The sequence below is a fragment of the Mastacembelus armatus genome, chromosome 19 (genome assembly GCF_900324485.2).
Source record: "Mastacembelus armatus chromosome 19, fMasArm1.2, whole genome shotgun sequence".
NCBI classification, from domain to species: domain Eukaryota; kingdom Metazoa; phylum Chordata; class Actinopteri; order Synbranchiformes; family Mastacembelidae; genus Mastacembelus; species Mastacembelus armatus.
In genome coordinates, this window is record NC_046651.1 from 10,529,265 (window position 1) to 10,545,301 (window position 16,037).

Consider the following 16,037-nt stretch of genomic DNA (forward strand, 5'->3'; position numbering starts at 1 on the left):
TATTTTTCGATTGGGTTTTTTAAATGCCTTTAGAGTGTTTGGGGGGGGGGGGTGGGGTGGGTCTTTACCTTTAGGGTAATGGTTTGGATTAGAGCCTAGGAATGCGTGATTTTAACGGAGGTCCTCACAAGCATAGAAACATAGAGTGGTGTGAGCTGGTTTGAAAAAAGGAAAAAAATGAGGTGACGTCACATCTGGAAAACGAAACCCAGGACTCGGAGTTTCCCCAGAAAACAGTCGAGCGCTCATTGTATTTAAGGAGTCCGCGGATGGGACTGACTGTCGGTGCGTTACCTCCTTTCAGAGCCATCACCTTAATTCTACAGAAAACAATCTGCAGCGTATTTTTGACTTCTAAACCGAGAAGACGACTGCACTTGAACTCAACGCTGCCCCACTGAAGGCTCGTCCGAACAGGTACCACAGGTACTACAGATCTGCAGTAGTACTTTGTTTTGAAAAGACTGGGGCTCGCACTTTGTTTCCAACTTTATCTAATTTTTTTAACGCATTTTTATTAAAACAGCGTGAGAGTTAAGACCAAACATGAAATATACATTAATGGGGATATTTGACACTGCATTCATCAGTGAGAACTTTTCATTAGCAAACTTTAATACATCTTATTAGGATAGTTAATAGTGTACTGTTCGCACTTTTATTATTATTTTTGAATGTAATTGCTGATTTTTTTTTTTTAGGGGGTCTGTCCTCTTATTTACCTGCTTCCTCTTTCTTGCCATTCAGAAATGGCAAAAAACAAGCCAGTTTTCCCAGCTGCATAAGATTACTGCTGATTTTTTTTTATTATTTTAATTTAATCATATGGAAGTGGGATAATAACCATAGAAAGAGTAATCACTAATGTTATTTTTATTTTTTTATAAATTGTATTTATTTATTTTTCTAAGGTAACTGTTTAATTTATTTAGTCCTATTTATGCAGATATTTAGCAATTATCCTTCTTCTGCATCTATTTTGTATAACGACCAAATATCGCCCCCTACAGGCGAAATGTCTTTAAGCTGGAGCCCAAGAAATCCAATGACTCCACAGAGAGACTTTTATTTAAACAAGTGAAAATGAATAATTTTTTGATCAGTATTAGATTGTCCTTTTCACCAATGTGTCTGTTTATAGCTGACTGCAATATAGTCAGAATAGCATCTGATAGAAAGTTGAGATTCATTATATCTTAATCAGATGTTATAGAAATTAATATTTTCTGTGGTTGATGAACTGAGAACCATGTTGCTATTGAAGTTCATCCCTGTATGTGTATGAGAGCAAACCAACTGAAATAACCAGGGATTTTAATTTGAGTCCTACTGACATGACACTTTTGCTCCTGCAGAAATGTCTCATTCCAAGCCACTGCTCATCCCCTGGCTGCGCACTCAGATTAACAGTTGCATCTATCCTGGTGTCCACTGGACAAACCCAGAGCAAACAGAGTTCTCCATCCCATGGAAACACGCTTTGAGACAGGACTCCTCTGACACTGACATACTCATCTTTAAGGTAAGGTCAGGTAGATCAGTGGCAAAGTGATATACATCAATTTTAAAAGGACCTGTCCCTCATTTTAGTGCTGCATTGATAGTGAGAATTCAAATCATCCATCATGTGGTACACCTTTGTCTGTTCACATAGTGTATTTCTTCCTACTCACAACCTCTTTCTTCCCTGTAGGCCTGGGCAGAGGTGAGTGGAAATGGCCGGGCTCAGGGAGATGCTTCAGTCTGGAAGAGGAACTTCCGCAGTGCCCTCCGAGCTAAAGGTTTCAAAATGGTCAGTGACAACAAGAACGATGCTGCTGATCCTCACAAGGTGTTTCGTTGGCCGGAGGAGCCAGCATCCGGAGGTGAGGGTCGACCAGGGTGTCACCATTTGGTTTTTGATTGCGTTGGATGACAGGCAAGCTAAACACGACTGTTTATTCTGTTAAAACCTTAGGGTATTACAATTGCACAGAAAAGACACAAAAAGGATTTTGCTCAACCTTGAAACATCCAAACACACATGCAATTTCTCTAGCAGGTTGCAAAGGTAACGTAACTATAACGTCAGGGGGAGAGGTTATGATGCTTAATGCACCTTTTTATAGCACACACAATCTAATTATCAGGGTTTCCATTGATTCTTCTTGTATAACAGGTGGATTTTGTTAGGATTCGAAATGATAAAGTACTTTTACACCACTGTGATCGTATGACCACCTGGCATACATGAAGTTAACGTGCAGATCCTGAACTTGCAAGTGAATGCCATGTGTTGAGGGGATTAAAGAGATTATACAGGTGTTTCTGAGTAGAATAAATTATAAGCAGAGATCTTTTTCTTTTATTCTTAAAGGTAATTCTTCTGCTGGATCCAAGGACCACTCCGATGACCCTGATTTCTTCGAGGATTACGGACTTCCGACACAAGACGTAAGCAACTATGTTTGTGTGGCTGACACAGGAAGCAAAATGTAAATGCCGTGGAAGTTTCTGTGTAGTTATGTAACTGTGTATGAACTCATTCAGATGTTTGTCTGTGATATCTTAGAGCCAGGTTGCCTCATGCTTTGATGACCATCTCTTTCTTCCATCAGAAGATACTCTATTTACAGGTGAGGAACCTGATCTTTTATTAAGTATTTTCTCCTGGTTCCTCCTGTGTATCTTAGAAGATAATTTTACATTAATGTTTTACAAATGAGTATGAATTTCACAATCGGTAATCTCAAATCACCATCTGAATTATTCTGAATCAATACGTGCTTCCAGAAGAATCCACTGTCAATCAGGATATTCTCCAGGAGTGTCTAAGGGGACTGAACATTGGCCCTGAAACAGGTAGACTTATCAGTTCTGCTTATCATTCCTCCTCTGTGCTGCAGTATGAGCAGAAAATAAAGAGAATTCAGTGTACTTTCCTAGAAACAGTTTTTCAGTTTCTCCAACTTTTCCACAGAGGGCACCGCAGGCTTTGAGCCTCCTCCTGAGCAACAGCAGCACCAAAACCAACCTGTGATTGGTGGACACCCGTTGCCGGGGCAACAGCAGTATCCAGTAATGTTTGAGGGTGCAGGTGGTGAAGCTGGGTTGCCTGAGCAACCAGCACATCCAATCGTGGGGGCTGTGGGAGGGGCCTGTGGCGGGGAGTTTGCAGAACAGTTCCTACACACCATGAACAAGGCCAGAGATGGAGATAATTTCAGTACGTCGACCGATGTTACTGTAAAAATAAAATAGGGAATGTCTTTTAGAATCCTCTTTTAAAAAATACACATATGAATGATGTTTTCCATTTACAACTTGAGTTACATTTACAGAAATACAGTTGTTAAACAGCTTTTCTTAAACAATTCTCCTTTTTCTGAATTGTTAGGGACTCATTTCAGGATATCAGTGTACTACAGAGGGGTGAAGGTTTCTGAGCAGGTGGTCGAGAATGAAGCTGGGATCCGCCTGGTCTATAGGTAACATCAAAATAAAGCTTTCATCAAAGGAAACATGTTTCTTCAGTATTACCAGTTTACTGTAGCATCAAATTGACTGCCATAGTTAAAGGAACAGTTCCGTTTTTTTGCTTTCCACTTTATTCTCGAGAGTTAGAGATGGAAGATTGATAACACTGTGTATGTGTGTAAATATTCAGCTAAAGTCAGCAGCCATTTAGCTTAAAGCTCACATTATGTGGCTCCTCCACCCTGTTTGTTTGTTTGTTTGTTTATTTATTTATTTATTCAGGATCCCCATTAGTTATTACCGCAGCAATAACTATTCTTCCTGGGGTCCATGTTTCTAGCCTGCAAGCTATGCTACCCCGTCCTGGTGTAGCTTCAAATTTACCATACAGATATGAGGGTGGTTTTGATAAGCAAATAAGTATATTTCCCAAGATGGCTCTGTCTGCCGTTCAACTTAAAATCAGATGAATAAATATTGTCTTTACATCAGGCCAGAGCTCGTCGGGACTGTTTTGGATCACGAATCAGGCCTGTCTTTGGTCTCTCTGCCAAGTCCTGGAGCCATGCTGGATCAAACCCAAGCTACTCTGACCCAGCGCATCCTGGACAAGCTGGGTGACGGTTTGGATATGGGGGTCTCAGGCCATGTGGTCTACGGCCAACGACGGGGCGAAATTAAAGTATTTTGGAGCTTCTCCAAGTATGACCTGAGCAGACAACCCAAAGAGATTTCTAAACTAGAGCCTCAACCACTTTACATGTTCAAGGACTTTTTGCGAGGTGTGTGAAAGGAATAATCATGTAGCTTTTTATTGCGGTACCTGTGAATACATGTGCAGTATCTTGCATTTTGGAGTGATATACAGTAGTGATTGATTGTGTTGTCCCTCTAGGAATATTGGACTTCATAGAAGGGAGAGACTGCCCTCCCTGCTCTCTATTCTTCTGCCTTGGGGAGAAGTGGCCTGACCCAGAGAGCAGGCCTTGGGAGAAGAAACTCATCACAGTGGAGGTGAGAGAACCTTTAAATTATTAAAGAGCACAGACTGTGTTGTCCTCCCACAGACTTTAGAAGCTGTATTTCAGATTGGCAGAAATGTTTTTTCCTTTTTTTGCTGCACATAAATCTATCAAATTTCATGACTGATCAAACCCCCAAAATTGCACACTCAGGGGAGCTGTAGTCAGCAGTAGTTTTCAAGAGGCAATTTTGTCTCAGTATTGATTAACAGCATGGCAGGAACAAAGCCTGAATATAGGTGGTGACAGCTGATCCCTCAGGTGTAGAAGGTTTTTCTGCCTCTACTGAGGAATTCATGCTGGGAAATCAAAAGCTAATACAAAAAGTTACTTTAAAGAGACCAGACTGACATGCCTCATTGTCCAAGCTTACTTCCAGCTCGCTCTTGTCTTTCTCGTCATTGCATCTGACTCCCTGTTTTTCCTATTTCAGGTGGTTCTGACTTCAATGGAACTGCTGAAGAATATGGCTGTTGAAGGTGGTGCCTCCTCCCTGCAGTCAGTGGAGCTGCAAGTGTCCCTCGAAGAGATGATGGAGCTGTACTGACGCATGTGGCTGTGCCTGAAACAAGTCATGGTCTATCTTTTTTTTTTTTTCGCGTGTTATGAATATTTTATATGCTGTTCATTATCCAAATAGACTGGCTCAGATTAATGGTAGGATTAATAATTATGTTGAATCTTCAAGTTCAAGTTGATTCAGCAACACAGATGTGATCTGAGCATCTGCAATCAGTCTAAATGGTGTATTTTAACACAGTTTGCCCTCACACACACACTTGAGCACAGACCAGAGACTCTTCAGGAAAAAAAAGTGCTGTGCGGATGTTTATTTAATTTTTTTTATTAAAGGGTCAGAGCTAAATTACAAGCATGTGAAAACATGCTGAAAGAACAACATAGAGAAGACTACATGGAACTATACATTGAAAAACATAAATAATATTCTAAGATGTTATTTCCATGAAACCAGTTATGTCTTAGGATCAATTATCAATTAAAAATTTTATTCATAACTAAAACCAGTGTGACCTGATTGTGGCTCTATATTATTATCACTCTAAAGAAGAAATTTAAAAAGAAAACTTTTTGTAATATTTCTTAATTAATAATTGTATAAAGTTAATAATTTATTCAGTATCAGAATGACACTGTGACTAGGTGTGGATGTGAACTATATTTTATATATATATATATATTTTTTTTGGCTGTCTATACATTTACAATAAGTATTTGTGTACTGTAAAACTTCAGCAGTGGGAGATTTACACAAATGAATGAACTGAATAAATCAGTCAGACATGTTTCAGTTCTTCTCTCCTTCCTCTGCTTCTCCGTCATCCTCTGACTCAAACTTTCCCTCCTCACAGAGGGAATTTTCACTCAGTCCCACAATTGGCACCAGCTTCCCCTCTGAGTTCACCCCCATTGGCTGGATAATCTTATCTCTGCGAAACACACAAGGCGTAACAGACACATATCATTTATTAATCTGTTTTAACATCTCTTCAATTGATTTTTCCATGTAATGTATTTAAGAACATCTGAACTAGATGTCAGTGTCTTTAATAGCCTTAGTCAAAAGAGTTTTACTCTTTGTATTTTCACTGACCGGGATAGCTTGTTGAAGAGCATGATCAGCCTCTTGGCCTCTTCCTCCTTCTCCTCCTCTGTCATACCCTCCATGGGGTCTGGCTGCTCTGCCTCCACCCGCCCCGTCACCGGGTTGATGCGATCTTTGGCCTGTCTGTACTCCTCAGTGTCCGAGTCAGAGTCGCTGGAGTACTGGGCGTCAGAGCTGAAGGTCCTGGTCAACTGGCCACCCAGCAATCCCCTGGTGGCCAGCAGGCCTGCTGCATTACCATAGCCTGTGTACTTGACAAAACGCCTGACTGGAAAAAAGGAGTGGAGTTGAGGTATTGCACAGATCAGTGTAAGCAATTTACAGGAGATAAGATATTTAAAACTACAAAATATTTCCACCACTACACTGACATACCATGGGGATTATAAGTACCAGTCATGCAGACAAACATGGCTCCATTAATCCAGAAAAAGTGACCCAATGTCTGGTCTTACCATTTTCCTTGCAAAGGACAAAGATAAGGTCAGCAGCACAGTGCTTGAGGTTCGTATCCAGATGCGTCATGAGACGGATCAGGCGACTCTTCACTGTGGTGCCTTCCTCTGGCCTTTGTGAAACATCTCTCAGAGGAGGCAGGATCTGATGAAGGGGATGGGTTTTGATAAACACAGTTTTTTACATTTGAAGAAATACTGGCTGCGAGCATAAGCTAAATATTGTGAGAGCTGGCAACGTCAAAGAGTTTTTTTAGAAGAGTTATTACATGCTTCCTGATGTAGTGGCGTGTTTCTCTGTGGGCCCTGCAGCTCTCTGTCAGCAGATTCAGGATTGGAGTCAGCTTCTCCTTAATCTTATCACCCTAAAAAGCAAACAAACAAGGAAAACTTCCCAGTCTTTCTTTAAACACAAAAAAAAAAAGTCGTTCTTTTTTACTAACTAAATTTTAGGCTAGCCATTAAGTGTTCAGTCGCTTCTGTCTCTACTTTCTCCCTCACCGACTCCAGGCGTCTCTCCATGAACACCAGCAGCGTGTGGACACAGTCCATGTTGACCCCCTCACATTGCTCCGAGCTGGGCTCCAGGGGCACCGTCAGCAGCACATTGAGACACTGGAGAGGCAGCGCTGACAACAGGTTGACTGTATGACTGTGGCAGAAAGAAGAAGTACTTTTATACAGGAAATGGCATTTTTGAAAACACTCATTCAAAAGAGGGACACCGGCAAATTCAAACGCATCATGATTATTAATGATTACATGACTCCTTTGGTTCATGCTCACCCCTGGAGTTCATCTGTGTCCTCTGACAGTATGCACTTCCTCAACAGACAGAGACGCAGGATGGCCACAAGGTGTCGGTAAAGAGCTGCATCATCCTGAAGGAGGAGAAAAAGGTAATTTCTCTATTAATCCTGCATGATAATGTGTAGAAATATATATAAAAAAAGAGTTAATTACAAGTTTCAAATATGTGAAATGTTCCTACATTATGAAAACATAAGGTTGGACCCCTCATGTTGACTGACCTCACTGGGCTCCTGTCTGTGGGTGCTGTAGGTGATGTTAAAGAGGGTTTTGAGGATCTCTATGATACGCTGAGAGGCTTCCAGAGAGATGGGTGCTGCTGCTGGGTCCAGAACACATTCATTCTGATTCTTCCACTGAACCTCCAGGCAGCTCTCCAAGGCTGCTGTGAGGATGGACACCCCTCCTTCCTGAAAGAGAGAAAAAGATTGTCGGGCACAGCAGAAGAATATTGGTCTGTTCATAACCGTTAAAAGACTCATCTTTATGGTTGATTCATTTTACAAATTCATGTGTGTAGTTATGTCTTGTGGTGTTGGAGTCCCACCCTTAGCAGTTCCAGTAAGTTAGAGCTTTTCTCCTGATATCAGTCATAACCAACAGCTCCTGGTCATTTCTATTGGGGGAGTGGTCACTGCAGTAAATCCATCAGCCTAATCTAGAGTGAACAGTGGAACAACCATCCACCTACAGTAGCAACTAAATTAAGTGTGAGTCCATGTCTGTTATCGAGTCATGGAGAGGAAGATGAGACGGTGTCTCTTTAAATGTGCATTGCCGCTGATTGAAGGCAGTAGAAGAGAGCTGAGAGAGGGATCTCTTACCCTATGCCTGGTCGAAGTGCTCTGAAGCCCTTACAGATGTAAGTGTCCTTGATTTATAATCGACAACTCTGTCCCGGTAATGAATAACTACCGCTACCTTCCGATTAGTAGTGACAGCGATGATAATCTCTGGGCACCTGTTTCATGTTGTACCTCAAAGCACTGCTGTGATGTCTCATATATATTTAATTTGTTTTATTTACAACTGAACTGACTCTGACGTCTTGTGGTTTTCATTTCACTGTTTGTGTGTCAAGGAATTTATGAATAAATTAAGTAGTAGTCCATCTAAGTTTCTAACTTATTGGATAATGAAGCCATATTTCTTGCTGTGAGGCAAGAAAGTTTCTGGTTTGAAACTCATCAGGGTCCTTTCTGTGTGGAGTTTGCATGTTCTCCCTGTGCTTGTGTGGGTTTTCTCCAGGTACCCTGGTTTCCTCCCACAGTCCAAAAACATGTATGTCAGGTTGATTGGTGACTCTAAATTGCCCATAGGAGTGAGTGTGAGTGTGTGAGGTTGTTTGTCTCTATGTGGCCCTGTGATGGACTGGTGACCTGTCTAGGGTGGACCCCTGCCTTTCACCCAAAGAGAGCTGGGATAGGCTCCAGCAGATCCCTGTGACCCTAAATAGGATTTAGGTGTCATCCTTATAAGTCATCTGACCACGGCTCCTTGCTCACCACCACTTTCCAAGTCATGAACCTAAAATCCCCTAAACTCAAACCAGACAACTTCCCCTTCTTTTTATAATGCCTAACCTCCAGTGACTTAAGTATATGTTGTAATTCATTCTGAGATTATTTTTTTACTATTTTGGGGCCACACATGAACTAGCTAATTCCTACATCTTGCTATCTTTTGGCCTCTCATTAATTCACTCATCAGTTTTATTAGGTGGGGTGATATTACCTTTTGGAGCTGAGTGCTGAGCTCTGGCCGAAGTGCAGTGATGAGGAACATGAGGCGTAGTTCATAGAACTGAACACTGGGAGATGAAGAACTTACACTGGAGGATAGACACTCTATGAGACCACACATGAGTCTAAGGGATAAAAAAACAAAAGCTTATCTCTATAAAACATCATGATTTGTCACACAAATGAGGGTTATGCTGTCACTGGATCAGTCATAGACAATCAGTTGTCTTAGTCTGGATTCAGAACGACACTAAAGTTTGAGATTCCTAAACATTAATATGAGGTTAATTTTTTGCTATTTTATTGTAGCTATAAAAAAACGAAGACTGTTAGAAACAAACAGCAAAATGTGCCCAGGAATGACCGACATGCAAAGCCACAGCTGTGCACAATGCTACTTCACACTGGATTGTTCTGTGTGAATGTTTTTATCGACGTCGTGTGAGGAAGCCCACCTGAGAGTGCTGAACCTCTCTTGTGCCCAGGTGCTGTTGTACACCACATTACACAACACCTTCATGGCCTCTTTTCTCTGAGCCTCCTCTGCTGACTCGCCCTCCTCTTCCTCTTCCTCCCCCTCCATCTTGCTCTCTCTGCGGTCCCTCCTCCCTTGTTCTAGCACTTTATGATGGAAGCTGCTTCTGTGCGTTTCGTTGATGCTGGTCCTGTGGCTCCCAAGCCAACTGATGCTGTCCATATCTCCAGTGTTGGCAATGCTGATGTCACTCTTGGTATCTTCATCAAAGGCGCAGCACTCTTCATTTTGGTCACCAGTGTCGCCTTCATCTTCATCATCGCCTTCGTCAGTACGACACTGCAGCACTTTGGCCTCGGTGACAGAAGCAATGACGTTATCATAGAAATCAGAGTCGTGGTCGCTGGCTTCTTCACTCACTTCACTTGTGGCCAGCCCTGCAAGTCTGGCCAGAGTCAGCAGGGCGCTGTCAGTCACCAAGGGACTCAGGACCTTTTTGTCTCTGGACAGGATCCTCAAGGTGTGTAGAGACACTCTCAACAAACGACCTTTAATACCTGATTTTATGAACCTCACAAGGACAGCGGCTAAATTCTGAGGACAGAAACATAAAAACAAGTCATTTCTGCAACAGAACAAGTGACGATACTTCTGAGCAAGCACAAAAGGACTGTGTCAGTTACCTGCCTCAGGATGAGACCTTGATCCCCCTGGCCATACTCATCACAGTCTGAGTCAGAGTCTGTGTACTCTCTCACTTTATTCTTCCTGAACTGATACAGCAGGACAAAACATCGATAGTATCATTTCTTTCACACTTATAGTATAATAGTTTATTAATAAGTTAGGTCACTATCATGTGCAACCAAAATCTATTTTTTGAACCTGTACCTCATCTAGTTTTTTTTGCTTTAGATGGCGGGCAGTTTAATTTCAGTGCAGCGCAGCAGAAGAAAGAAAAAAATAATATTAGTTTGCATTTGTGAGACAGAATTATTCACACTGATCGATGAACCTCTAAGTGAGCTATGGATGACATCATGTTTCTGAATGAATTTACTCACTGTGTCTACAGGCGACCAGTTTGTGTCAGTGAATGTTAAATATGTTTCAATAGACAGCAACATGAAAATATATATACTAAAATGAGAAAAAAAAAAGTGAATATAAAATGAATATATGATGAATATAAAATGAAATGAATATAAAATAAAAAGTATAACATTTAAATCTGCTGAAAAATGTTGAATAGATTAACATGAAGTGTGTTGATTATTCAGTTGCTCAGCCTGGGCTCAATCTGTGTGAGCATGTAAGGAGAGAGGATCAGGGATACAACTGATACAGCAGAATTACTAATCACTGACAGACTGTGAGGTAGGGGTGGAGAGTGGTGGTTGAGATGTAGCGGTAGGGCGGGGGTGGAGGGGGGAGTTAACAAAAGGTGAGATTTAAGGGTCACAGATAGGACAGGGATGGGACAGTAGACGTCCTCTCAGTTAACAGGTGCAGCAACATAAACCAGCTCACTTTCTTTCTATCCCTCTCCTCTGCATTGAAGAAGAAGCACTGGGCGAACTGCAGGGAGAAAAATGAAGACAAAAAGGGTTGACAGCTTTTACCGATCAGCAGTTCATCGGCCAGGTATGAGAGTGTGTGAGCAGCTCTTTGCTACCTCTTTGTTGAACTCTTGCAGCTGTGCCTGAACACTGTTCTCATCCCCCTGTTTGATGCACTGGATAATCCTTTCCACATTTATGTCCATGCTTCCTACACACACACACACACACACACACACACACAGACATACACACAAAAGGAGAAAGATGATCATTCGAGCCATAACAAAATTAATATTACACAACAATGATGAGGATGGTGGTGACATTATTAGATACATAGTGTCAGAAACACATAATCAGCAGTATATGTTAGCTGTAATTCACTCATAAAGAGGAAACAAGACAAAGATGTAATCAAAGATCAAAACCAATATCCATTAAGGAGAAATGATTAACATCCTATCATATCATCAAAACAGCCTCATCAACTTATCACTGCCAAGTGTTTCCTGTCTAATAAAAGCTGAAGATCCATCTCTTATGTAAAGTTATCCATATATTGAGATGAGTCCTAAATCAGTTTTATCATTAACAGAGATGTTTGTCTTTACTTACCTCACTGCTCCGACTTTACTTCAGCTTGTTTCACAGCGTTTCTCAGTCCAAATACGTGCAGCGTGCTGTTCTGCCTCTGAATTTGCTCAATTCACTTGCATCCAGTTACCTTCATGTACCCAGCCTTCATCATAGGTTAATGTCTCTCTCTCCCTCTCTCTCTCTCTCTCTCTCTCTCACTGCCACTCTCTCTCTCTCTTTAATCCAAGAGAGATGCTGGAGCAGTTATGGTTATAATCCACTAATGGACTCTCAGCTTATATCTCTCTGTGTTGACCCCATAACCTTTTACAGGTTTTCCAGACTTGTGCTGCTACAGCTCTCCCTCTCTCTCAGTCTGTCCAGTTTTACTCAAATCTGTTAATAGCTCAGGAAATGCCACAATAACCATTAAGATTTCGATTTTTATCATGCTTCTCTGCCTTTTGCATAGCCATGGTGGGGCTAGTGATGGCTAAGCTGGACTTGAAAAACATGAGAAATGTTTGCAGTCTCGCTTAAAATAACATCAGTTAATAACTGATTTTTATTTGTTTTCTTAGCAAAATCATTCCTAAATGAGAACAGTGAATTACATTTTGAGGGCAGCACAGTGGCTTGGTGTATGTCAGGTTGATTGGTGACTCTAAATTGCCCACAGGAGTGAGTGTGAGTGTGTGAGGTTGTTTGTCCCTATGTGGCCCTGTGATGGACTGGTGACCTGTCCAGGGTGGACCCCTGCCTTTCACCCAAAGAGAGCTGGGATAGGCTCCAGCAGATCCATGTGACCCTAAAGAGGAATAAGGAGGTTTAGATGATGGATGGAATTAATTTTGTTTTATAATGTTGTTCACGTCTACGTCCACAAGATGGAGCTACTAAGAACATATCTTGCACAAGTTAATATGTGTGTAGCTGTAGTCACATTTGCCATTGTACTATAGCCACAAACTATAGATGGTGCTAAGCAACATGAGAGCAGCTGTAACACAAAACAACCTACAAAGGGGGTGGAGGGGTGACACTAAACAGATGCTTTTGTTTTCATCTTAGCCTATGCACTTTACATAGTGTCCTGAGAAGCTGCAAAATAAGTTTACATACTCAAAGATGAAATCTGTGAGAAGATGATATGGGAGTAAAAGAGAGGCTTTCCTGGCAGGATGCTTACTCTTGTGCCCAGTGGGTACAGGAAGCAGGGCCGGGAGCCTGAAGTGGCCTGCTGATGGGTGCAGGCTTAGAACAACAGGATGTGCACTACGTCACAGATAGACGAAGTCAGAGGGGTCCTCTACGTAAATCTATATTTCCTCAAGATGAATTTGAGGCTTGAGACATAGGATATCATTGATATGTGCAAACCAGGACTACCACCCCACCCCCATTATCATCATGACACAGCCTACCATCGTGACTAGCACTCATAACACCTGCTACACAATATACTGCAAGGAACCTGACCTCAGTCAACTTCTGCTTTCAAGGGCCAAGCCACTTTAATAGGGATTGTGTTTTTGTTATGGTGTGTATTTAAGTGATGTTGCTTTTTTCCCTTAAGTCCCTGGATATGATGGTTATTTAATGTTATGGTTGATATTTGAAAGGCATGGTGTCCAGTATATGTTACTGTAGGTATATATTCAAATATCTTCTTTTAAATTATTACAACTGTGGTTAAAATTTAAAACTGTTTCAGACTGACAAGCTACTGACAGGAAAAATCAACATCAGTGTCAAACTTTGTTTTCCAGTGCAGAATCCATTTGCGTAGGTTCAAAACATTTCCCTGCTCATTACCTTGTTTAAAGCTACACATGCAGCATGTATACAGGAACTGGCTAGTCATGAGGCTGTGCTTTTAGCACGTAATCCCTGTTGTTATGCTGTGTGTCATCTTTTCAGAGGAAATTATTCATATATACAACACTAGCTGAATCCATAGTTTATCCAATGTGAAATCACAAGACTGCCTTGGCTTTGATACGCATGCGATGAATCAGTGCACTGCTCTGACACACAAACACAACACAAACAAAAACTGACCAGATGTTAGTCACAGGAAAAGTGCACAGCAGATTTCAGAGAGAGGAAGTTGTGATTTAGAGAGAAGGTGAAACAGCAAGCGAAACAAAATGTGGAGGCACACGAATTCCATTAATGTACATTATTATTATCATTATTAAAAGGTTAAGAATCAGATAATTTCCCAGAGAGAGGCCTGAATGTGGTTGTGTGCCATTTCTGAAATGTTCACCATTTCTCTTTTTTTTTTGACCATTTCAATTTGGCTAATAAAACAATGAATCAATCCCGGATAGTATAATTTAATGAAAAGCTGTTATCTTTGATGTTGAATACAGGATAAAGTTGTTTTTGAAACGCTTTATGTGAGGGGGTAGATGTGTGAGACGAACATTTCAGGAATAAACACGTTGACGGCAGAAGGGACTCAAGGGAAAAGGCACAGGAAAAATGGGGGGATGAAGAAAAGCCTGGAGGAAAATTGGGGTTATTTTGGGCTCTGCAGGCTTCCTGCAGGTGATGGAAATGAAAGAATGATTTCTGGAACAATTGCTCAGCAGCAAGTGCACTGAGGGAGGAGAGGGATGAAGGAGGATGTGGATGGGGTGGGGGTGGGCAGGAGTGAACATAAGAATCAATGTAAACATCACACATGGTACAACGTAACCTCAAGTACGGGTGCGATGTTGTTTGGACAGTGTTGCTAAAAGCTTGTTTATGACAGGACCACAGCTCTCAGGAATAGCAGCTAAACAGCAACACAACAGATTAATTACTGTGTGAGAGTTGGCCCCCCACTGTAATGACTACATCACAGACACACCCCCCCGAGTCTGCCGCCACACTATAAAGGACCAGAGGTGGAGAGGGATGACAGAGAAGGACACCCAACAATCAGCAAGGCCAGCTCAGCATCTAAACATCTGGATTAAAGGTTTACTCAAAAAGCCACAGTGGGTTTTTACATCTTCTTGCCGGTAAGTTTGACCATTTATTTGCGTTTATGCTATTTTGAGGAGATGTCTAATACACAGTGAAGATGTTTCTTGACATTGCGTGTCAAACATGTCTCAGTGTTATTAAAGCTGATATTTAGACCTAAAGAACATCTGTTCAGGACAACAGGCACAGGTGCTCATTGTTTTTCTGTGACAGCCCCCTGCACTATGGAGATAACTATTCTGCTGCTGCTCACTGTGGCTTTGAGTGTCGCTTCACCACTTAGACCAGCTCACAGGTCAGTTAATACAGAGCTAATGAGAGAAAAGACTTACTCACAGTAACAATAATGAATTTCAGGAATGTGAAAATAAGATAATATATATATTTTTTATCGTACATTAGTGTACACCGGAGTTGTTTGGGTCATAAAACGCATATTAATCAATATCTCGTTCTGTTGGTCCCACAGGTCAGACACAGACACCGTCCAGGCTTCAGGGGTAAAAAGATCAGCGGACCCACAGGAAGAGCATGCTCCAGTGCTGAAGATCATCCCGTTTCATTCAGAAGATAAACAGCTGGACCTGGATGCCTTGAAACACAGGTGTGGAGGAGCAGAAAGCAAAGCCTGTTTGTATTTATCATATTGTATTTATCACTTTACTAATTTAAGCTGTTAGCTAAGCATAAATTTGGGGTTTGCAACATATTTCAAAACTATGATTGTTTCATAAATATTTAAGGTTTGAGAGCTCAGTCTTGACTGTTATGCCTGTTCATTCTGCTCTTCGTCACTGACAGAGTGGCAGTGGAGCTGCGGCCACGACGTGCACTTCCAAGTGGTTGCCAGTTCGGCACATGCCAACTTCACAACCTGGCCAACACTTTATACAACTTAAGCAAAACACGTGGAAAAGAGGATTCGAAGATGGCCAGTGACCCACATGGATATGGCAGATAGGCACAACAAGTTATGGACTAAGGAGATGGAGACTTTTCAACCTATTTCCCAACCATTTACAACCAAATATCTCTGTATACGCTCAGACTGACTGGTACTTACTATGGATTTATGCTCTGTAAGCAAATAGAATGTATAAAATACCAAATCATATTATTTTTAATGTATAATTTTTCCAATATTTAAATGTACTGCACAATAAATATCTAGAAAAGTCTGACTTTCTGATTTGAAGCATTGCCCCACTTGTTCTGTTGCTTATCCAGGCCTGACTGTGTGATATTTTACACAAATATGGGAGCAGGACATTGCTCAAAGCACAATGTGTGTGTCTGTGTGCGTGTGTTGAGTTAGTGTCAGAATGAGCATCTT

At 41.4% G+C, this 16,037-nt stretch overlaps 2 protein-coding genes across 3 annotated transcripts; one reads left to right on the forward strand and one right to left on the reverse strand.

Moving 5' to 3' along the window:
• Window positions 1-229: 229 nt before the first annotated feature.
• On the forward strand, window positions 230-5,671 carry irf3 (interferon regulatory factor 3). 2 transcript variants are annotated; one of them, XM_026316067.2, is made up of 11 exons: window positions 230-417; window positions 1,356-1,522; window positions 1,694-1,865; window positions 2,357-2,433; window positions 2,552-2,615; window positions 2,773-2,841; window positions 2,960-3,205; window positions 3,377-3,467; window positions 3,949-4,238; window positions 4,352-4,470; window positions 4,912-5,671. In XM_026316067.2, exons 2-11 carry the CDS (start codon window positions 1,358-1,360, stop codon window positions 5,023-5,025), a joined length of 1,407 nt encoding a protein of 468 aa, XP_026171852.1. In that variant the 5' UTR covers window positions 230-417; window positions 1,356-1,357; the 3' UTR covers window positions 5,026-5,671. The 2 variants fall into 2 exon arrangements, with proteins under 2 accessions (XP_026171852.1, XP_026171851.1); XM_026316066.2 differs by having other exon boundaries at window positions 232-426; window positions 2,552-2,614; window positions 2,763-2,841; window positions 4,912-5,670.
• On the reverse strand, window positions 5,648-11,484 carry LOC113135783 (synembryn-A). The gene is made up of 13 exons (XM_026316068.2): window positions 11,260-11,484; window positions 11,115-11,162; window positions 10,476-10,493; window positions 10,268-10,357; window positions 9,565-10,178; window positions 9,102-9,234; window positions 7,589-7,777; window positions 7,344-7,438; window positions 7,059-7,209; window positions 6,827-6,922; window positions 6,558-6,702; window positions 6,091-6,370; window positions 5,648-5,926 (listed from the first exon to the last, which is right to left on the reverse strand). Exons 1-13 carry the CDS (start codon window positions 11,482-11,484, stop codon window positions 5,785-5,787), a joined length of 2,226 nt encoding a protein of 741 aa, XP_026171853.1. The 3' UTR covers window positions 5,648-5,784.
• Window positions 11,485-16,037: the final 4,553 nt, after the last annotated feature.

Excerpts from the sequence above, each read along its gene's own strand:
- irf3 (XM_026316066.2), top strand. The coding sequence starts at position 1,358 with ATGTCTCATTCCAAGCCACTGCTCATCCCCTGGCTGCGCACTCAGATT. Across the intron at positions 2,615-2,762 it reads CAGAAGATACTCTATTTACA|GTGCTTCCAGAAGAATCCAC; the intron begins GGTGAGGAACCT and ends CTGAATCAATAC. Across the intron at positions 4,471-4,911 it reads AGAAACTCATCACAGTGGAG|GTGGTTCTGACTTCAATGGA; the intron begins GTGAGAGAACCT and ends TTCCTATTTCAG.
- LOC113135783 (XM_026316068.2), bottom strand. The coding sequence starts at position 11,484 with ATGTATCTAATAATGTCACCACCATCCTCATCATTGTTGTGTAATATT. Across the intron at positions 7,439-7,588 it reads ACAGACAGGAGCCCAGTGAG|GATGATGCAGCTCTTTACCG; the intron begins GTCAGTCAACAT and ends CTCCTCCTTCAG. Across the intron at positions 6,703-6,826 it reads GCCACTACATCAGGAAGCAT|ATCCTGCCTCCTCTGAGAGA; the intron begins GTAATAACTCTT and ends CCCCTTCATCAG.